This window comes from Rhopilema esculentum, chromosome 10, assembly GCF_057945365.1.
Source record: "Rhopilema esculentum isolate cy_ngs chromosome 10, ASM5794536v1, whole genome shotgun sequence".
Taxonomy (NCBI): domain Eukaryota; kingdom Metazoa; phylum Cnidaria; class Scyphozoa; order Rhizostomeae; family Rhizostomatidae; genus Rhopilema; species Rhopilema esculentum.
The window spans coordinates 11,981,790-12,005,225 of record NC_142824.1 but is presented as its reverse complement, the minus strand read 5'-3'; the positions used below and the strand labels follow the sequence as shown (position 1 = coordinate 12,005,225).

The 23,436-nt window shown below is 35.9% G+C and overlaps 4 protein-coding genes across 4 annotated transcripts; 2 read left to right on the top strand and 2 right to left on the bottom strand.

Annotated features, from left to right (window-relative positions):
- Positions 1 to 85: 85 nt before the first annotated feature.
- On the bottom strand, positions 86 to 10,794 carry LOC135694194 (DNA repair-scaffolding protein-like). Its single transcript, XM_065212895.2, has 2 exons — positions 3,211 to 10,794; positions 86 to 2,906 (listed from the first exon to the last, which is right to left on the bottom strand). The coding sequence occupies exon 1, from the start codon at positions 10,578 to 10,580 to the stop codon at positions 8,007 to 8,009; it is 2,574 nt and encodes an 857-aa protein (XP_065068967.1). The 5' UTR covers positions 10,581 to 10,794; the 3' UTR covers positions 86 to 2,906; positions 3,211 to 8,006.
- A 100-nt stretch (positions 10,795 to 10,894) lies between these two features.
- On the top strand, positions 10,895 to 13,849 carry LOC135694221 (uncharacterized). Its single transcript, XM_065212926.2, has 2 exons — positions 10,895 to 11,117; positions 13,307 to 13,849. The coding sequence occupies exons 1-2, from the start codon at positions 10,898 to 10,900 to the stop codon at positions 13,462 to 13,464; spliced, it is 378 nt and encodes a 125-aa protein (XP_065068998.1). The 5' UTR covers positions 10,895 to 10,897; the 3' UTR covers positions 13,465 to 13,849.
- Positions 13,850 to 14,839: 990 nt separating this feature from the next.
- Positions 14,840 to 16,973, bottom strand: LOC135694203 (uncharacterized). The gene is made up of 4 exons (XM_065212905.2): positions 16,896 to 16,973; positions 16,277 to 16,339; positions 15,654 to 15,887; positions 14,840 to 15,299 (listed from the first exon to the last, which is right to left on the bottom strand). The coding sequence occupies exons 2-4, from the start codon at positions 16,329 to 16,331 to the stop codon at positions 14,932 to 14,934; spliced, it is 657 nt and encodes a 218-aa protein (XP_065068977.1). The 5' UTR covers positions 16,332 to 16,339; positions 16,896 to 16,973; the 3' UTR covers positions 14,840 to 14,931.
- A 2,935-nt stretch (positions 16,974 to 19,908) lies between these two features.
- On the top strand, positions 19,909 to 22,483 carry LOC148959294 (uncharacterized). The gene is made up of 2 exons (XM_089110857.1): positions 19,909 to 20,122; positions 21,111 to 22,483. Exons 1-2 carry the CDS (start codon positions 20,119 to 20,121, stop codon positions 21,452 to 21,454), a joined length of 348 nt encoding a protein of 115 aa, XP_088966983.1. The 5' UTR covers positions 19,909 to 20,118; the 3' UTR covers positions 21,455 to 22,483.
- Positions 22,484 to 23,436: the final 953 nt, after the last annotated feature.

Here is a 23,436-nt window from a genome sequence, read left to right as displayed (position 1 = left end):
CAGATTCACTATCGAAAGTCTCCAAATTTCTTCTTTTGGCCAGGTACAGTTTACGTCGTCGTGGATGCAATCCATTTATCTCATTTATCACAAATTATACGCTACTACGTCTTGTTGTTGAATTCAGTTTATCACTGATAGAGGAAAGACAAGCAAATGTCTTTGATAATCTGGATCCAGACAAGTTTTGCTCAGGGTATTCTCTAATCTGATGCAAATACGTTGTTAATTTAAGAAATTCTGTGTTTCGTAATTATCAGCTGCGCAAACTTTCCATTTAGTGCGTTCACTTTAAAGCCATTGCTGTGAATTTTATTGCAAATATTTTGGATAACGTGTAAAGGGAGCACCTTAATTACACCGCATAATAATCCAAGCAGAAGGTTATGCAAATCAAACATCAAACAGAAAAGCGCGCTAATTTCATTTAGCTGACGTCATAAAGACACCTGCATCCGGTTCTTTGCAAAATGATTTCAATATCTCGAAAGCAATGGATACTCTCATTGGAGATAAGGACCAGCATTTGCTCGAATGTACCTGCAAGCTCTATGATTTAAAGTTTTGATTAAATGCTGTGAATGCATATGCTCAAATGATGATTTCACCCTGCGAATGCCCTTTCTTATTAGTTAAGACAATTGGATTGAATAATAGCTCAAACAATTTAGACTCGTCTCCCCAGTTGACAGGTTTTGCGGGCTATGTTCACATTGCTCCGTATTCATTTTTATTCGTTTTCGTATCGACCCGATATTTTGTCCAGACGTGCCTTTTGTTTATCTGACCTCCTTCAAGAATTGTGAGTGACACAAAGCAAATGCTGTTTCTGTAATTACCATTCCCCTTTTAAGCACCCTTGTCAGGTCGATGTGAACCTGAGAAAACTCCCGAAATTGTAAAACAAAGTTGAAAAGCGAATCGGCGAGTGGTCAGCTAGATTTTCTTGTTCGTCAAGAGCCCTTGAAATACGTTTGGACCACAAAACAATGGATATCTGTATTAATTTAACCTAATAGATCTCTGGCCCTATTCTGTAAGAGCACTTGTACACGTATACGTTAAACGGTTAAACAATGGCTACGTCCTGTACGTCCAAATAAGCCATCTGTATATCTTTATTTAGGATATAGAGGTAAGGGTATACAAATAAATAATATTGTACAAACAGCCCATATAAAGTATAGACAGGGAATTTTGTAGAAAAAACTAGCAAACTGCCTAACCTCAAATTTTATTTCACATTCTTACTAAATCGACCATGGAGATTCCAAATCCAAGATGGGCCAAAAAAAATTATCACTGGAAGTTACTGTTTTTGATGACGTCATCAAAAAAATGATCAAAAATCTTTAAAAATCGGCCAAGGACTCGAACTCAACTTTTTTTGCATTTTTCCACTAAATTAACTATGCAGATTTCAAATCTGAGATGAAATGAAAAATATCTAGAACGTAAGTCAAATTTTGTGATGACGTCATCAACTTGGAGAAAATTCACTTTGAACCTTTTTAATTGTTTTCTCGCAACTATCATTGTCAAATATGTTCCATATTCGAATTGCACACATTCAGTGCTTTTAAAGATGTATTGAATTTCTATTATACTTACTTTTAAACGTTCTTTCATGACGCCATCATCATTTTATGACGTCATCGCCTTTTAAGGATAATAGAATAACGCGTGAAAGGATGCCTAAAAATCTTTAGCTAGTTAAAAAAGTCATTCAAAATTAAAATTTCGTTGTACAGAAATTGATATGGATCCATTTATCCTTCATCACTGTCTCCTTTGCTGGAACTCCAGAAGAAAATGTAGTTCCACTCATCATCGTCTGCTTTAAGCTGATCACCTCACCATAATTTTTCCCATGGCCTAGTCCTCATTGGTTACGGAATTTTCTTCGATTTCATCACTAGAGCGCTGCAGATCTTGCAGTTTTTTAGCGGAGGGTGTGCGGGGCCCTGCACAAGATGAACATAATTTGTGTGAAAAGAATTTTGGAATTATTATGCTGACTCCAGTATTTTCTGCAGATATTCACAGCTTTTTTAACGTTGAAGATCGGATATTTTTGTCATCAAGCCGTTAAGAAACGTTTTTCTCTGTATATCCTCTTCGTGCCATTTCTTATTTATTTATCAAATGTATGTTCAAAATTAGAATATGTAAAGAAATTTTTTTCCTATAAACCACACTAATACCAGCTGTAGGCCAGATCATTCTTTCCATCGTATGTCTAACCAAAGCTTAAAGGCAATTTCTCTTACAATCTTCTTTTGATAATGTAACCAATAGTAAATGCTTGTGTCAACCAGTATGGATCTGGTTGTAGAGCTTCTGATTATCTGTTTTTCATTGCCTTGCGAATTCTTACTCTTATCTGCACAAGTGTTTCATCACATTTCCCTTTGTATGATTATTTTTGCACAAATTTTATCGCTTTCGTGAGAATGTCTTTGCAGATTTCCTGTCTCATCGTAACTCTCTCGAGCAATTTTCCCTTTCCAGAACACTCCTAAAGCTTTTTAAAATGTTAGCTTCCCTTACAACAACATTACTGGTGTTGTTTCGCAGCCAATAACTGCGTGAACAGCCGGTAGATTTTTGGAACTATCTAAACCCAGGTAAGATATGACGTTCCAAAATTAACCTACTTCTCGTTGTCAATCTTTAAGGAATATTTCCTTGAAGGCTTTTCACACAATAAGCAGAAAACTACATTAGTGTCCTTTCGACAACTAATAAATTTTATCGATGAGGAAAGAATGGAATATCAAGTGGATGTCAGCCTCTTCATAACTGCAATTAAGCAAGTATGTCGTGGAATCTTTGATTATCTTTAAGGTTTGTTCTTTATTGGTAAACACGAGTGCTTTCAAAATTAACTGCTTTAATTCTTAGCCCTGGTAAAGCCTTTGGATTATCTTGATCTTTGTAATGCAGGTCTGCCAAGCATCACTAACAGCAAAAAAAACCTTGAAATAGAATATAAGATAGGTTTAGTGCGGGTATAACACTTTATCTCTGTGATAACCCATTGCAAAAACTCGGTTCCTACTTGATAACTTGTCAAGAACATTTTGTATGATCTGGTCTGGTTCTTGTTGTATCAAACTTACTTTCTAAAGCTAGTTCAAGGCTCTACCAGGGCTAAGAAGGAAAGCAGTTAACTTTGAAAGCACTCATGTTTACCAATAAATAACAAACCTTAAAGATAATCAAAGATTCCACGACATACTTGCTTAATTGCAGCTATGAAGAGGCTGACATCTACTTGATATTCCATTCTTTCCTCATCGATAAAATTTATTAGTTGTCGAAAGGACACTAATGAAGTTTTCTGCTTATTGTGTGAAAAGCCTTCAAGGAAATATTCCTTAAAGATTGACAACGAGAAGTAGGTTAATTTTGGAACGTCATATCTTACCTGGGTTTAGATAGTTCCAAAAATCTACCGGCTGTTCACGCAGTTATTGGCTGCGAAACAACACCAGTAATGTTGTTGTAAGGGAAGCTAACATTTTAAAAAGCTTTAGGAGTGTTCTGGAAAGGGAAAATTGCTTGAGAGAGTTACGAGGAGACAGGAAATCTGCAAAAACATTCTCACGAAAGCGATAAAATTTGTGCAAAAATAATCATACAAAGGGAAATGTGATGAAACACTTGTGCAGATAAGAGTAAGAATTCGCAAGGCAATGAAAAACAGATAATCAGAAGCTCTACAACCAGATCCATACTGGTTGACACAAGCATTTACTATTGGTTACATTATCAAAAGAAGATTGTAAGAGAAATTGCCTTTAAGCTTTGGTTAGACATACGATGGAAAGAATGATCTGGCCTACAGGTGATATTAGTGTGGTTTATAGGAAAAAATTTCTTTACATATTCTAATTTTGAACATACATTTGATAAATAAATAAGAAATGGCACGAAGAGGATATACAGAGAAAAACGTTTCTTAACGGCTTGATGACAAAAAAATCCGATCTTCAACGTTAAAAAAGCTGTGAATATCTGCAGAAAATACTGGAGTCAGCATAATAATTCCAAAATTCTTTTCACACAAATTATGTTCATCTTGTGCAGGGCCCCGCACACCCTCCGCTAAAAAACTGCAAGATCTGCAGCGCTCTAGTGATGAAATCGAAGAAAATTCCGTTACCAATTAGGACTAGGCCATGGGAAAAATTATGGTGAGGTGATCAACTTAAAGCAGACGATGATGAGTGGAACTACATTTTCTTCTGGAGTTCCAGCAAAGGAGACAGTGATGAAGGATGAATGGATCCATATCACTTTCTATACAACGAAATTTTAATTTTGAATGGCTTTTTTAACTAGCTAAAGATTTTTAGGCATCCTTTCACGCGTTATTCAATTACCCTTAAAAGGCGATGACGTCATAAAACGATGATGGCGTCATGAAAGAACGTTTAAAAGTAAGTATAATAGAAATTCAATACATCTTTGAAAGCACTGAATGTGTGCAATTCGAATATGGAACATATTTGACAATGATAGTGGCGAGAAAACAATTAAAAAGGTACAAAGTGAATTTTCTCCAAGTTGATGACGTCATCACAAAATTTGACTTCCGTTCAAGATTTTTTCATTTCATCTCAGATTTGAAATCTGCATAGTTAATTTAGTGCAAAAATACAAAAAAAGTTGAGTTCGAGTCCTTTGCCGATTTTTAAAGATTTTTGATCATTTTTTTGATGACGTCATCAAAAACAGTAACTTCCGGTGATAATTTTTTTTGGCCCATCTTGGATTTGGAATCTCCATGGTCGATTTAGTAAGAATGTGAAATAAAATTTGAGGTTAGGCAGTTTGCTAGTTTTTTCTACAAAATTCCCTGTCTAGTATACGCGTTACTTTATATCAGACTTATGGCTGTACATTTTTTTATAAGAACGATTTTATAAGAACACGAACCTCAAAATTAGTCAAAAGTTAAGAAAAAATTAAGAACAAATTGAGGCTGAGCTTATGCAAAATGCAATTTTGAACAAAGTTTTTTCTCAAAACCAAGGATTTTTAGCAATGTGTGGGTGCATTCTCGGTGAATATTCAGATTTCTCAGCAAATTAAGGCGGTCTCGCTCATTTTGTTGGCAAATGAGGCCTGAACACCTCCTTAAAGCGAAAAAGCTAGCAATAGCACTGCTTACACACTTAGATTAAGATTAAGAACAAATTAAGAACAATCCAACCTCAGATTTTCGAAAAAATTAAGAACAGTCGGCTTGAACTCAAATTTACTGGTTCTTATTAAGAAAAGAGTGTAATTGATTTTAGTCTTGTTGCCTTTGCCTTGCAATCAGTGAATTTGTCATTTAACCGCTCAGAAGGCTGTAGCTATTGGCAGGGTCGCTGCAAGGATTTGGAGGCCCTGAGGCAAAATCCTAAGGTGCTGCCCCTTGCTAGCAGAAAATTTTCTGACCACGCCCTTTAGATTTCCTTTAAATATATTTCAGATCATTTTTGCAGTCATTTTCTTGCAGTCGTTCAAAACGTTTTACTTTTTTAGGCAAACCTTTGTTAAGTTTTCTTAATTCTATTCTTATAATGGAACTTAATGCTTTACGAGGCCCCCTATACCCTGAGGAAGTTTGCCTTCCTTGCCCCCACTCTCGGCGGTCCTGGCTATTGGGGTTGTAGGGATTTGAACCCTCCTTTCAACTAAATTCAGTTTCAAAAGCGTGAAGTTTTCGCCATTTCGCAGATAACTCTTCAATGGAAAACTTGTAAGCATGTGGGCAGATGAAAGATGTCCTAAAAAGAGGAACTGGACACCTCCCCATTGAGTTCGACTTTCACTCTCACGTGCTGATTTGTTTTATGACGTTCTAATGACTTTATGACGTTCGGACTTTTTACAAAGCATTATGCCGAAACTGTTTGTACTACTCGCATCAGACAAGACTGCATTTCAATATCTTATAGCTTACCAAATAACCCAATGGAGTTTATTTGCTCGTGCCATGCCAGAATGGTCGAGGAACAGAGCACGTTGCTAGTTAATGAAGAATTTTGACGGGTTTAAGGAGTTTGAGTCAATAGCTTAGAAAAATATTGAATTTCAATATTATTTCACGTTGCAGGTACCATGAGTTCAGTTGCACCTCTTTTTATTTGTTAAAATAGTGAAATGCCTCAACTCCTATTATTAAAATGTTGAAAAATCGTTTTATGGAAAAATATAGAGTAAAATATTTTTAATTTTTACTAAATAGATTATTTATTAAATTCTTAACTCGAAGAACGAGTTACTGACACATTCATAAAATGAACTGGAGTTTAGATAAATCAAAAGATCTAGGCTATCCCGCGAACGCAGACAAAGATGCTACATTATTTCTGACAACGAAAGTCCCTTTGTTAACAATCACTGCTAATGGCCATGAAAAGTTACCTTTTGATTCAAATACAAACATTCTTGATGCAACATTAAAATACATTCAGGCCTCAGAACGGTTCCAATAAGTTATCAACTTTCTCGTGAAAACCTCTCTCGTGTAAATTATTTTCTCTTTTGTGTAAATTTTATTCCTTTTATGATTGGAGTGGTGTCGCTCATCAGGTCTGGGCGCAAATTTGTTTGATTAGCAAGTAACATAGGTAGACTTGATATTTTCTTTTAAATAGCTTTTTGTGAGTATTTTTCATATCTGCAACGCTATTGGAACGATGGGCGACACCACTCCAATCACTTTTGTAGCTTATTATTGTAATATTTGTGTCTCGATGTTAAGTGTAATTCTTAGGGTTGTTATGCATTTCCATGCTCCCTAGGCTTTTGTATTGTAATTGATTGTCGTTGTAAATTTTATGAGAATATAAAAAAAAATCACTGACGTCAGTTTTCCAACCTTCCTTTCCCCTAGGAGTTTGTAGCGATCTTCTTTTCCCCTAGGAAGATGTTAGTTTTCTTTAAAACGACAAAGAAAACAAATAAGGTAGTATGTTTTTTTCGTGGGAATTGTATGCAGTGGTGTTGTAGAGCTGTCAAAATAACAAGGGGGGCTCTTGCAGAAAATGTTGCGAAAAACAATAGAAAAAGTATATTCTTGCCAACTTTCGGCATTAACAAGTGGGGCTCAGTCCCCTGAGCTATTTGCCTAAACTATCAACATTGTTCTTTTCGGGAGGGGGTAGACGTAATAATTGCGAGATAAAACACATATAAAACATAGAAGAAGGCCATTGTTCTATCAATTTGTCTGGAGAAAGTGTATCATTTAAGCATGCGTATTAAGGGGAAGGCAAAATTTACATCTCATGTCGCTTCACAGCCAAAATCATTATACATCATAATTGCACACATAAGCCGGAGTTTCATTCTCACTCGTCAAATGACTCCCTTTTCTAAAAACTTTCTTTCTCTTTTGATGTGAGACTGGCTTATTCCCAAACGGGCCATAAACGTTCCTACCACAATTTATGTTGCAAAGGGGTGCACTCTTTTGTTTGGGGAGGGGGTGTCTAAGAAAACAGATGGATACTTGATAGAAATGCTCCCATCAATTTTAGGAGGTTGAAACTGGCCACCAAAAAAGATGTTTTTAATTTGAAATTTCCCATTCCTGTTTGGTCTTATACAAAATCATCGAAAATTTGAGATCAGAGAGCGAGAGCAAGTTATTATCTAGGTTGGCAAAAATCGGTTAAGATAAATAATTATAAACCATATGTTTAGGAGTTTTAATGAGCAAACAAGTCATTTTAAGACAAACTTTTCGATTTTTCTGGCCAGATATACTTAGCTGACAACTTATTGTTAAATAAGGGGTGGAAAACCTGTGCACTTGGCAATTTATCATTAAGTTTCTACAAATTGCATCACTAATTGAATAAAATAACTAAAATGTATTTAATCTAACATGTCATTACTTTTAGCTTTCAAGATCTGATATTCCTCAAGACTATTGATGTCTAAACTAATGAATATGAACAGCAAAAAAGTCATGAAATTGTTTCATAAGATGGAAAATGAAGCTAAAAAATTGAAAAATCAAACCCTTTAGCAACATTAGCTTCCTTTAACTCTATCAATGGCACCGAGTTAGAATTCTGTCTTTTTGACATTACATAGCAAATTGTTGGGCCAAATTTCTTTCCAATGATGCAATCAATGTCATAACCACTGAAATCTTCAGTAATGTCCATTGGCAAGTATTCATAAATTGTTTTCTCCAATAACCTTATACAAATAGCAGTATCAATTGCAAGCTCACATTTCAGCAGAATATCTAGCTGCACATGTATTTTTCTTCCAACATTCTTACCACACGTTTGACAAAAAAGCAATTTCTGTGTTACTCCATCTTTTAGTTCTTCTCCGCATTGATCACAAACAACCCAAAACATGGCAGTTTCTTCATTAATACCTGAAACAAAACCTTCTACTTGTACAAATGTGCCACGCTCACTGCTTACAGACAGCATGGAAATGTGAGGCTTTTGCTGTCTTTTCAACAGATTCATTGCCTTTTCCTCTACTTCAAATGTTCCGTAACCAACTAAATCACATGAATCACTGGCATTGGCAAGACAAGCACTATTTACCAGACAGATTTCTGTGTAACTATCAGCAATAACTCTTTTACTTTTGGTATCCTTCGAGACGTCTTTCAGATATAGAATTTGCCCATCCTCTAGAAAGCAGTCTGAAACATATCTTGGCACAAAGCAGCTTGAAAGTTTTTCTAACAGAACCAATGAAGTTTCACTATCTGATGCAAGGCCTTCTGTTTGATGAAGGTCACACAATCTTATGAGCAACATTGAATAGACCTTAGATGAAAAAATCAGGGTTTGTTTATTGATTTCTGGCAACATAGAAATGCAATGGGCAAAAAAAGATTCTCTACAAGAATTCCTCAAAGCTACAGTCTTATTACAGCGTGTCATGCTCTCTTCATCTGACTTCTGATCTCCCAGGACCAAAATAGCACTTTCTGCAGAACTGGCAAAGATAAAACAAGGAACTGAGTTGCCATGTTCTTTTTCGTTTTCATCTAGTTTGCCATAGAAGGATAATATTGTTGGATCAAAGGCAGCATTCTTGATTCCTCTCAAAGTGAAATTCTGAAATATAAGTGTGGTTTGAACTAAAGATGATAGCTTACCAATATGAAATTGTTTGTACTTTTCTAAAGGACAATTTAGTAATGCCAGTTTCCTGTTCTCATCCAAAATTAGAAAGTAAACCTCCATATTTACATTCCTTTTTGCTTCTTTTGCTTCTGTCTTAAACACATCAATGATGCTTTCATCACATGTTGAAGAAAAGTTTGGGCATACATTTCCCAAAACAATTTTAGACTTTACAACAGTTGCTACAAAGGATGATGGCTTGAAGTAACAGCAAGAAACAAAGCTATAAAGTAGATCAATCTGTTTTCCCATGCTAACAAATGCTTCACTACTCAAAGAATTCTTTCCCTTTTCCATATGATTGCAGTTCTCATCATAAGTACATGATAAAAGTGATTTATTGTCTGGGACATCAAATGCTTTTCTGATATCATTATCTTCTCCTGTGATATTTTTCATAAAATATGTGCACAAAATGACTGGTACAGCTATCCCAGAAACGCTAACTTTTTTAAAAGGAGGAAACACTCTCAGATGGTTGCCAATTGACAATTTCATTTCTCTATAGTTGTCTCCATGAAGCATTATACAATAAGTCTCTGAGTGTGTGTCAACAGTACAGCAAATCAGAGTTACCAAAGAAAAGTTTTTTTCAGCTTTCAGAATTTGCAGGGTCAAGGTATCTATTCCCCTGTCTTCATCCAGTGAATCATATCTAGTTTGGTTGGAAGAATGCTGCCAGAAAACCAAGGAAGACATCTCTCTTGCTGTGACTTTCTTTAACTGTTCGACAAGTCCACCTTTCATAATTCTTGACCTTCTCTTTTTTGAGGAATCACAATAATTTACCTTTCGCGGATCCTCTTTAGTATCATAATTTTCATTTGGTGCTGAAATCTGGCTCTGTGTTGAGTCGTCAATCTCTGTCATTGTGGAAAATGATCTTCCCAAATTAATTGGCTTCTTGGGTGAATCAAAATTGTCTATATCTTCTGAATCTAATTCAGCATCAAGTTGCTGTAATTTTACTTTTGATGACGGAGGTTCCCATTCATCGTTGCTATCTGACCAATCAATCGAGAGTTTCCCCTCGTCTACTCGTGGAAGGTTGGCTGGAGCACTTTCACGTCTTCTTTTTCCCTTTGCCTGACTTTTATTTATGCGTTCTAATTTGGGGTTCTTTGCTTCTGTAAAATTTGATCTCTTCAGAGGAAGCTTGCTTTCATTACGCGTTTGCTCTTCATCAGACGATGAAGAAAAATCAATAATTTGCTCATCATATCTCGCAAGAGCTGAAGGCCTCATTGCCTTGCCATCGTGTTCCTTTTCTTTCGACGCGTATTTCGTGAAAAGACTCCTCCTTCGCTGTTTTGACTTATCGTTACTGCTATCTTCAGCATTATTGTTACGTGCTTTTCCCAAACTAAGTTTATTAGTAGATGTACTCTTTAATTCTTCAAATCTTCCTAACATTTTGATGAAGATTTGTTAATTTGTATTTTGGCGGGAAACTCGATGGCGAAAATATTCCTCCACAGCGCCTTGTTGCATCAGCAAATGTCAAGACAAGTGATGATGAAAGGAAATGATTGCTTGCTTTCAATTTCAAATATGACAATTCTGTCCATTTTCTGATATATTTTCGCAAAGGTTTTTTCACCGATAATGTTCAAGACGATACCTCTCTACCGATCAAAAAATGATCTATTTTGCAGTAATTTCGCATGAAACACACTGGTTAAACATCAGGAAAATTTTGAGCACTGTGGTGATCGAGGCCAAGCCTCACAATGGATTGCATCCATTTTCTTGTGAAAATGGCGGCTACTATGGTCTTTCAAATTGGCACAGAGACTGTTAGCCGTAGTTATGATGTCTCAGATGCCAGTAAAAATACCTCGATAACCAAAATTGTGTCAGCTTTAAAAGAAATGCGTCAAAGTACAGACCATGTTTTGAACCGGTTCGTTGAAGCAGAAAAGATTGCAGCTAACAACGAAAACGTTTCAGGTACCTTTCACCCTGTCAACTCTCTCGGTTTTGCCAGGAGATTCCTGGTTTTGCTTGCTTTCTCCTGGTCTCCCGATTTTTCATGATTTTCTCCCTGTTTTCCCTTGTCTTTCATCAGAGGTTTCCTTATAACAAAAATGATTGAAATAACTCTCCTCGTGACCAGTGGCGTACCCAGGGTTGCAGCAGTGGGGGGGGTCTGGGGCGTCGCCCCCAAAAATTTTTTGGGACCACGCCCTTCAAACACTCGCAACTGCGGGGAAAAGCCCTTTTTGCAAAATTTCCCCCCATTTTTTTATTCATGTTAGCTACGGTAAATAGCAAAGCATTTTACAATTGTTATTGACGCAAGCATACAGTATACTACCCCCCCCCAATGAGTTTTACATCGTTTTTGAACAAATCTCAAGGACCATATTTTAGAAAAGTGGGGGGTCCGGACCCCCCATTCCCCCCATTGGGTACGCCACCGCTCGTGACATACAAAGTTTTTTGTTAGTGTTTAGAAATTAAAGAAAACGTTAAAAATCGTTAATTGTTGTCATTAACTATTTGAACGACATCACTTGACAGATATGTTGTTTATAAATTCAGCAAAGTCCAGGGATCTCCCTGTTTTTGGCCAAATCTCCGTGCTTTTCTCAACAAAAAATCTGAAATCTTCAGGTAAAATCCTTTATGTGCCAACCAGATTGGAATTTTTGCCTTGCACAGGTGATAATCCCCCATGCACATCCAAATATTGGCCACAATTGCAGCCGTGCAATTTCTATTGTAATGATTCATCCAGCTGTTTTTCTCTGAAATGTATAACCAAACGTTAGATACTGTATTTTTATGGTAATTTGTCTCAGCCACACAAAATTTTATCTGTGCTACTTGCAAATGTGAAATTTTTATGGACATGAAACAGATCCCCTGCACATCTTTCAAAAATTCCAATCTGGTGTGCCAACAGACAAAATGTTGGGAGGTACAGCACCCCCCCATACCCCCTTTGGTCTCCACTCTTAAGTGCTATCTCATAGCTCTTATATAAAACCTTAGAATATTTATCAAAAATTCTGCACTTGGCAATATCTGTACCCAATTGTGGGTCAAGTTAGGCCAATCAAAATCAAAAGAGGAACAGCAACAGCTGCAGATGCTAAGCTGTCATTTTTTATCGAAGTGGGGCTTAATTGAGAGGGGGTCAAATGAGAGTAGGGCTTAATCAAGAGTTGGGCTAAGTAGAGCTATTGATGCTTTGTTGAAATTTCACCAGGCCTCTCCGGGAATGAAAAACACGCAGGCTAAAAAAGACACCTGCTGGTTTGGCTGCGTGGGGTATTTAGCCCTGGCAGAATTTGTTGTTTATCTATTTATATTTGAGTATATTCAAACCAAAAAATAAATTATCTTGTCTACTTTTAAAAAATAATTCATGTTAAGAAGAAGTTTTGTGTGTATTTTTACTCTAAAAAATTACAAAAGAGATCTCTAGTTTTGTTTGCAAAATGGCAACGTTTTTGTAGAAACGCAAATTTATTGAGTAGTATCCATCAAAACTCATCTTTATCCAAAAAGATAAGTGCAGTACAATGAGCAATACAGTGTAATGGAAGATTAAGTTGATTGGCATTAAAAATTCAAGAAAGAATAATTGAAATACACTTCTTTTCTATAAGAATTGAAGGTTGACTTTGCATACTCCAGTTCCTTAACAGTATAGCAAATTCCAATACTCATTTTTTCTTAAGAGTTTGTTGGTCTAAAAACAGCACGGAAGAGCAAAAAATCTGTTGTTCCTTTACTGCACACTCATTTCCTATTCTATTGCTAGTTTTGACAGGTAATACTATAATAGTTTGTTAACATTTGATGTCAAATGAAACGGAATTTCCTTTTCAAAACGATATTTATAAAAACCATACATCTCGTTATTTGACACAATGTTATTCATAAATACTCTGGTATATAGTGGTAAGTAGTTAAAACATTGGGGAGTGAAACGAAAATGATTCAATGAGAGCGTTGTTTAAAACAACTGCCTGACGGAAAAAGGCCCTTCAAAATTTTTTGCTTGAGGTTTGCGCGAGTGTGGGCTATAGCCTTCGTCTCCGGAAATGGCCTGGTGAAATTCACCATTTTTCAAGCAAGCAAGTCCTAGTTGACTCAAGATAACAATATACCCTCTTTTTCATTGCTAGATGGTGGTACTCCTCAAAGCAAGGATGATGATGAGGATGATGATGATGATGATGATGACAGAGATGAGAGTGTTGAAGCAGATGCCGAGGATGAAAATAACCATCTCCAAAATCTAGAACCAGCTACTAAAAGGCTAAAAGAAGATTCCCTTGAATGATATTTTGCAAATGGTGCTATACTGGCAAACTAACCAGTCATGCTATGGTAAATCCTCTTTTTAGTTCCCTGTGATTCAAAACTATTGCTTTCTAAAAGAGGTGCCTTCAGGTGGATAGACATTGGAAAGAAATATCAAGAAATATTTTGAGAATAATTGCATTCAATTGATGGTATTTATCAGAAGCATATTATCTTAAAGATAAATTAGTGTGGATGTTAAGAAGATCTGGGCCTTTAATAAGGGAATACTATACAAATTTAAATGTCCAGATGGGCTTGCCCCCAGCTCAGTTTAAGAGTTTTGAACAATTTCCTGTTAGTTTTGTAAATTATTTTGCATATTTGATGTATTCTTCAAGCAAGTTTAGGTGAAGTACATGTGATTTCTGTAGAAAATTTATGAATGCCTTATCGCTTTGTTCTTCATAACATTCCAGCAGTGAATCCTGCAAGCTCCGCCTAAGATGTGCTTATCTCGATGTCACATTAAGAACATAGGCCAATGTAAACAAAAACAGTGAAGTATCGGGGCAGTGACCTAAAGAAAAGTTTGATGGCCACATTATTCCCTAGATCACGTGAAAACACTTTGTTTGGAACACCATCAAAATTTCAAGAAAATAATTGTTATAGGGAAACTTTGACAACAAGCTAGCAAGTTTGTGCCAAGGTGAAATTCTCAACTAAGCATTTAAAGGTTGTTGAAAACACATTTAGAAAGTGAGGAGTAATTGGATGTTTTTATTTAGGCCTGGAAATTCACAAAGAATAAACAAAAATTCCCAAGAGGAAGTGGGTTAAAAATGCTGTTTTAACAGAGCTCCTTTAGAATCTCAGGGCATTATTTTTAATTGATACCCAACAGATGAATACTCTACCCATGTTTGTATAAAGATTCTTTCTAAAGGATTGAAGGAGCAGTGTGCTATAGAGCTCACATTTCCTAAAATTTATTTGCAACTCTTCGCCTAAATTATCATATGCATGTTTCTTCATTACAAAACCATTTATAAAATTTTTTTTTATTTTTTACTTGTCAACTGATCAAGTTAAAGTGCATTATTGTCATTTTTTCAGACACGTGGCCCTTTCTTGGTTTAGAACCAATCGACAAAACTTATTTCTTGTGTCACAAGTGCTGCTGCACACCGCTGCTCCGAAGTTACAAAAATTTGGTTTTTTCAGTAAAATAAGGCTAGAAAGATTTTTGATACGATGCAATTTTACAAATTTTGATTTTTAAGTATAAACGAGAGAAATCTAGAGCAAATGAAGATAGGAGTTTATGCTTCACTTCGTAAACTTTTACCAACCACAAACACGAGTAAGTTTTTTACTGTAGCATATCACAAATACGAGAGGAAAGGCGAGCATGTGATCTTTAATAATCGTTTCTTTCAAGATTCATTCTCTAAATCAACTACTAACAATGTCAAACGATACAAGTCCAGCTTGTAGAAGCGTCTTATTTTCCCCAGAGCTTTTTTGGGTAGTAACGGTGGCAGCGCTTTGCGTAGTATTTCTTGTAATAATTGCTCCAGTATTTTTTATAATAGTTGCTGTAATATCTTCTGTAATACAGGCTGTAGTACTTCTTGTAGTACCTGCTGTAGTAGTTCTTGTAATACCTGCTGTAGTATCGCTTGTAATACAGCTTGTAGTATCGGCTATAGTACTTCTTGTAGTAGGCTTGGTAGTGTCTCCTGTAGTAGAGCTTGTAGTATTTGCTGTAGTATTTTTTGTAATAGAGCTTGTAACGGTGGCACCTGCATGATTTGCATCGGCACCTCTTACCACCATAATAGGCTGGATCGTTGGTATCCTCTGCTGGCTCTGAAATAGATTATCAGAATAAGTGATATAACTTCAAATGTGTGTTGTAACATGAAATATGTTTAAAGAGGAAGACATTTGAGCGAGTCAGTATTGACCTGTAATATTGAAAACATCTGCTGTGTAGTCGACAGCCAAAAAAGGCGACGAAAATCGGATCTGCAAATGTAGTTGTTTTTTGATAAATTTTTGTAAAATAATCACTGCAGGTGCAAGAAAGTGAGTTTTTCTTGTTTTATTTCGAGAGTGACTTACTTTTTCTCTTAATCCGTGATAGCAAAGTCATTTGAACGACTGGATTAGCTTTTTAATCACGAAATACGATTTACTAGCAAACAAAAACTGAGAACTAACCTTCTATTTCGCTTGGGTCCTCTTCTTCGGGCAAATCTGCAACTTCATTTTCTTCATCCTCCGCCTCTAGATCTGCCTCGGGCTCGTCTTCATCGTCCTCGTTTTGATCTTCAGAAGATTCTTCGCTGAAGTCAGATGGCTGTTCCTCCTTTGCAGCAGGGGCATCTTCGTTCGATTGGTCTTGCTTTTGGTCTGCCGTGGCAACCTCAGACTCTGTTGCTTCGGTATCTTCACCTTGGTTAGAGAGAAACCACATTACAATCTTATTATACGCGTAGTAATTGAAGAATAATGAAAATTATCTATTGCCGGTCTGCCAGTAAGTGCGCAATGCCTAATAGGCAGAGCTGTTAACACTTTTGGTGTATAGAACCATATAACAGAACGATTCTACAGTTGCTAATCGGAGAATTTGCAAATTAGGCCAGGTAGCGATCATTTGGGAGACTTAGTGTAATTAGCCCAAGGTTCTTTAAACTCTGTGCTCATTAGTGTTAAAAGCCAACGCCATTGAATGGAATGATGCTTTTCGTACATTAAACAACTTTTCGGAGAAAGACAAGTAATTACAAGTAGGAATACTGCCAGGAATACTGCCTTCCAAAAGAATTGTGTCAACTCACCATGTACGAGACAGAATGCCATTCCAAGAACGGCAAGGAAGTAGAATGCCCTCATCTTCAAAACTATGGAGAAGAAAGAAATAATCGGGATCAGTCGAGGTTTTAGACCACTTATAGATCCTGCTGCAATTGAAGATACTCAATTTTTTTTATTGTGTTTTTATAGATAAGTAATTACACAAGCCAATATATAATAGTATATATATATATATATGTTATTAATTTCATTATTAAGCTGCGCTTTCTGAAATCTCAATCTATAATGGTATATTTCCTTTTGTTAGTGTACGTATGCTTCCTTTGGAGACTAGTATCAAGAATTCAGTTCGTCAAGGCACATATTTTGATGATCGATTCTGGCTTCAGCGTCAACGATTCTTGAGCCAGTTTCTGTTTTACTGTCAAATCTCTAGATAAAAAGTGCAAGTTAAGTTTTACGAGAAAATTTTGATTAACAAAGTTCTAAACTAACAGAACGCGTAGTAGTTCGAAGAAAATTTTGCCAAATTCCCAAGCGATGAATAATTTGTCCTAGCCATCTCTTTTAGAAAACAAGTTTTACAAAAGCACTGCGTCACAGAATATTCTGTGGCTGTGTGCAATTCGAAAAAATGCTTACCTGATAGACTTTCTTCGTCAGACTGCTGCCAATCTTATGCTACCACCAGTTGTTGTAAGTAACTCTGTAGTCGAAGCTCTCTTTTATATATTTCCCAGGTTCATAAGTTTCATTTATGATTTATGAGACAGAATGGATACAATTGCCAATGTACATGACTTTCATTTGCAGTGATTTATGGGAGCAAAAAGGATGCAAATTAGGAAACCACGCTTCCTTGTGGTTGCGTATATTACTTTCACTAGTTTGATACATTGATCAATTTCAGTCATCAAAGATAATTACTGGAAAAGTCTTGTTTAGCAAGAAACATAACGACCGTGGTTGCAGACAAGTATATTTAATTGCCCACTCTTCGGCTCTTCCTAGAACGCTCTATCAAAGAAATTTAGCGATAAGGTAATAGAGGGTTGTAACTATCTGTTAGACAATAAGCCTTTTTTGACTTCTGTCTGTCTCAGGAAAGCCAGTTAGCCAAAGGTACAATATATGGGAGCACTTAATAGTACCTATTTACATGAGCTCGTGCTCTGCAAACAATTTTTTCAAAAAAAACAGGCATTTTCAGTCAGTTACTATTCTTACTGACATTTCAAAAATCACCCTTGAATGGAACACGCTTTATCCTCAGAATTCTAGTTTTAAGGTCCTGTCCCCACCCCTGGACGAATGAATGCAGGGTCTCGGAAACGCAGCATGCAAGTGCAACAACAAAAATTTTCATCAGTAAAGTTTTCGCAGCTTTTTATCAGTAAGGTTTTTAGGTCAGCTTTTAGTTGAGAATCTAGTTTGAAACTATCAGTTTTGTAAACTTTCATGTGTAGCTTCATTATCTGTTTTAGAATTTCATGAACATATAGTAGAAAAACACACCAAGCCAAACAATATTGCAGTCTCGGTACATAACTCTTTAGTTTCCCCGTGAGATCATTGCTTGAGGATTTATGAAATCAAGTTGTCAGAGTTTCAGTCTCAAATCCGTTTCTTTGTTTCTTTCTGTGCTTTGAAAATTTTTAAAGTGATCGAATTGGGTGATTCTTCTAGTTGTAGGTGCTTGCGTTTGTGTAATAGTTAAGAAATATGATATCTTCTGTTCGTTTTCACAATGTTTTCGAACTTACATATTTATTCATCAGTGCGACTCTTGGTAGAGGTAAAAAGAACGCACACAAGGAGACACCTTGCAATACGATTTAAGTTCTGCGTGATATGTAGGCGTCATAACCCGGAACAATTATCGAATTGAAACGGCATTGAAATTATCGATTCACGAATTCCCGTGCATAAAAAGTGACTACTCACGTTCACGCGCGAACCTTTATTAACTTAATCACGCTATAAAATTTGCCGATTCACGTTTTCAAGGTAAAAAAAATACAATCCAGCTTCACGTAAAAGCTATTGGGGGGCCACTACATAAAATTTTACCGTAGAGTTCAATAGTGAAAACAAACTCCTTCTATCTACATAAAGATAATTTTTTATTCTTATACAGGTAGATTCTAAAACTGCTAGAAACTATTGTCTAAGGGGGGGGGGGGGAGGGAGGAAGGGAGGAATTGCAAATAAAAATTCGTAGCAAAAGATTCTGCAAGTAACCGTTTCTTGTTTTTTATTGTATTGTTTTGTAGTTGCCAATAAAAACGTTTTAGATCTGACGATACATATTGGCAGCAATCAACTCTCATTGATTTGTGTCTTCGAGTGATACATTTATCATCTACTAAGAATAAACCTTCAATCGCACAAGAGTCTAGTCCAGCGATCAATTTTTCAACTTACATTTTGATGAATTTACAGCCTTTCCCATTTAAGTTGATTGAGCTATTTCGTCAATCCTTCATAACAAGGCCTGTAATGTGTGCCTAAATTTATTCTAAACCACGAAAATCCGTGGAATGGTAACAATTTTTATGGTGAGGATGCGAAAGCCTGCTTTCATATACATGTTGTTTACAATTTATTTCTAAGAAACGGTTCTGTCCGGAGGAAGGCTGGTATCTTCTCTATATCATGCATCAACTGACTTGAAAGCTTTACATTATCTTCAGCCTGAAATTTTTTCACATAACATATCCAAACATGTTAAAATTTCAAATTTTTGCATACAGTCTTAAGCCATTTAGATGTTTGAAAAACAGCAGTGGACAAAGAGAGAGTCCGTGCAGTACTTCATATGAAATGGTCCTGAAACTCAGCATCTGCCGAATCCTGTTTGCTTGAAAGCAACAGTTTTCTCTTGAGTACATGATTAGAGTCATGAAACATATATCGCCCTATATAGATTAGAACCATTAGCGACAAAAGCGTTCTCAAAACAATTTTCCTTTGCTTGCTGCCTACTTACATCTGACATTTTGCGAAATATTTCTGAAATCCTTATAGAACTATTCTACGCGATTCCTTTTAGAGTTTTTGATCCAAATGAGAAAGTCTCTTTGAAAGATGAAGTGCTGATTTAGACGGGTTTTGTAGATAGTCTCTCGGCTCTTCCTTAAACATTTGCTGTAGTTTCTTTTGTAAGCCTGCATATATACAGTGCTATTCTCTTGCAAATCATCTAATACTTTTTGTTACCTTAACAAACTTCGCTGCTTATTTATTTACAGTATATGTACAAAAGATCGAGGATGTTTTTCTTACAATGTCCGTTGATACGGATAAGCAGCATTTTAAACGTTTTATTTTTCTATTGGCGTGCTGTACATTTTACAGCATCAGCCCAGGGCATTCTTAGCATCTTTTGTTTCAGGAGCTTCAATCGTTCTTGAAGGCTGATTTATTTGCATAGAGAGGCGCTAGATTTCTCGACCAATAGCCAAGTTTCTCGTCCATTTTCTGCCCTTATTCTCTCCTTATTCAGCGAGATAAGATGGCTAAGTGAAAACAACAGGTACCCCTATCATTTTCTGTGAGACCCAATAAAACATACCGCAAGTATTTTAGGTGGTTATTAATAATTTAAGTCTTTTTCCTATAGGATGAATTCTCATGAATAGAAAATATAAATAGTTCCGGAACAGGTGCTTGATTTTCAACATGTTAATGGTCTCTCATCAATGCAAAGGCCTTAATATACAAGTATTAAAGCAACAAAAACAAAGCAGCGTCCAACTAAATCTGGCCTAAATTGGACGTTTTCAACCGATTTGCTCCAACGTTCATCGACACATTGGTTCTAGACATAGTTGGGTTTTTGGATTAGTTGAAAGTAAACACCAATATGGGTAAGCAATTGTTCAAAAATCGCAACAGGTTACGGAAATTTACTGTTATCGATGCACATGTCATTTTCTTCAAAATTCTCATTTTGAATATCATTGCGCATGAAGTCGGCATTAAACTTGTAGAATTAGATCCCTAAAAATCGAAATTGACCTAAAATAAATTTTGTGTAAGTGATATTTGATAACAGGTGATCGTTTCTGGCATTTCGCTGTGGTTCTTGAGCGTCTTGTTGACATCAATGTTCACCTAATTGTTGCTGCTTCATCTGCGATATTTCCTTAAACGAGAACAGATAACTGATATCTCTAAAGATTGATTGTTGTTGGCAAATATTTCTTGTTTGGTTAAGTAACAACCATTCTGTTATTTATATATGATTTGTGATTTTATGACTAGGCGTCAAGTATCCTCCTTCAGCACTAAAAAGTTCGTAAACAACAACCATTAAAGATAACACAAAAGTATTTTCATTACGCCCACATGGTTCTATACTAATCGTTAAATATAAAAATATTGATTTTGGGAAAAGCAATTTTATGTGCAATTAATTTGAAAATGAACAAGGTTATTTTATTCTAGTTATTCTATTCTTACTTTGTTATTCGTAGAATACGAGAACTGATTCAAGCAAACTATAAGGTTTTAAAACATTGCTGAACTTTACACTTTCATGTGTCTACTACAAGTAAGATTGCACCTGGATAAATTTTTACGTGAAAGATCTCTGACAATTATTAAGCATCCAAAACGTTGGGATATTTTTAAAACATTCAGACCAGGCGTTAAAATTGAATGACACGACTCTCAGCATATAACAGGCACCGCGGAGCGTCGAGAAAAGTGGGGGGGGGTCTAAAAAATGGGGGGCTAAAACCATATAAAAAGAGACTAAAGGCCCCCCAGCCCCCCTGCTTTGCGGTGCCTGTATAATGACTCTCTTTGCTGACTAACCACCATATTGTGAAATTTCTTTCAACTATTTATTAGGAAGTCTAGCAGTGGTCATATTGTCGTACCTGACGGTTCTCCAATTGGCTTTAAAGCCAGAGTCGAGTAGTGGCTGGACAAGCAGTAACCTAAACCGGCAAATCAGTGATCTGGACATCGACCAAATTCCAGCTACATATCACGGTGTCGATACGTTCAGGGAGACATACAGTGAATCTAAGGCAACGGGGACAGATTTCATCGACCAACACTTTTATCTCTGTTACCATAAAGATGGCAGGAAAACATACTACAAAAAACTCAATCCGACGTCGTTTACCAATAAAAGATACTGGATAATAACTGCGTCAGGGAAATTTCTAGTCTCAATGTTGTTTTGTTGATGTGTCTATCATCGTTGCTTCTAAGTTGCCTCGTGTTGGCAAAACAAAGTCGTCTAACGTTGATGGATACTCAAGTTTGCATCTGAGTACAAATCTGACAACTGACTTATGAAAGCCCGGACATAGGCAGCTTTTTAAATAATATTTGCTTCAGAAGACAAATGTATCCTTACGATTTTAGCACATATTGATAACCAGAAGTTAATACCGTTTTTTCATACAACCCAGAATTGAATTTGGTATCCGCTACATTTTATGCTCCTCCAAATTTTCTCCATTTGATTGTATATGTGGAATTCCCACGCCATCTTTCGTCATTTACATGTTTTTATCACTATTTAATTTTTGGGACATTTCTGAAAATAAGCAAGAAAAGAATTAAGATGCATTATTTAGTGTCAAAAAATAATCTTCAAACCTTAAAAGACTCAAACAATATATATCTAAATCTTTATTTAATTACTGTCCTTAAGCCATTTCTGGATGGCTTTATCTAATCGAAGACTGAAAAAACTTGGAACGTTCAATTATGTATGAATTCTCTATAGAACTTGAGTTGCTAGATTAAAACTAAGTGACGCTTTTTGAAATTCCACAAAATTCACAAGAAGCAAGAACCTTCCAAAGTTACTCTCCAAAGGATCTCCCCAATTTTCATCCCGTCTCGGTTTAAAAACGTACCTAAATTAGCCAATGACTTCATTTTTATCAACGCAATTCATCTTCTGCTTAAACCATGGGATTTTTATAAGCTTGTAAAACCAAAGTTCAGACTAATAATGTTTTCCTAAGAAAATAAGTCCAAAAGATCTTCCTGGGCTTGTATGAATAAGTTTTTACGTGTATCATAAGTATTTGTTGTTAAAGCAATGTTAGTAGAAAATGCTTGTAAAATCGTATCAATGTTTGCGAGAAACTATCCGAAAATATTGATATACTGGACAATAGAATATTGACAGTAACAATTGTTTAGAGAACTACGATACGAGCTTAAAAAAGGTTCTCTCTTGGATCAGCATTTAACAGTTTTAACAGTGTCTCAAGCATTAACAACTTTCATTTCTTCAGTAACAACGCCTTTCATAACTTTTTAGTGGCTTTTCCTCCATGTAGTTTTCGAGGAATCATTCAAACCTGTACGTATGTAAAAAGATAAGATTTCCGCGTCAGCTAAGGGTGACGTAACATTAGTTTTGTAAGGTGGGGAAACTTGAAACTCAAAAGGGCAAAAGCTGTTTGTTTATTTCAAAAAAATTTATTGATAGCAAAAAAAGAATTTAGATTTTTCCATACTTATAGCAGGAAAAGGCGTTTAAAAGAAAACAATATATTTTATGAACCATCCGGCGTAGAACGCAAATCTTTCCGGCGGACCTGGCTCCTTTGTACGACACACCTGTCTGCAACTGTCCATTGCTTGAATACAAGTTGAACCGAACCAGAATCAACCCTACATCAGTGGAGTGTTCTTGTTTGTTTTCATGTTTTTGATGACCAGAAACTTTCTTAGGTTACGCTAAGATTCATCACAGATAAGAAAACAATCTTTGCTCTTATAGCCAACATTGGGCATTGGAGAGAAACAATCATATTTCATCTTTAACCACATAAAAGTTATTTTATCATAATTAAACAATAGAATTTAAAAACAGCTTCGAATAAGGCAAACATTTCGAATAAAGATAGGATTGTAGTATCATTGTAATAAAATCAGGGAGTTTCAGAGAGTCAGATTTTTAATGATTTCAGTCAAAAAACACGATTTTATCAGCTAAATTGCTATATTTAATAAATTATGTCAATTTATCTTGATCATAAAAGGCAGCAACATATTTCAATCTAAATCAGCGGACCTAGGCCATATGTCAACGAAATCATGTCCTACATTTGTAGGCTTTTACGCTAAATTGTGGGGGCATCAAAGTCATGTTAAAGTTCGGCTAAAATTAAAAATTTTCTAGTCTATGGTTCAGTATAAAATC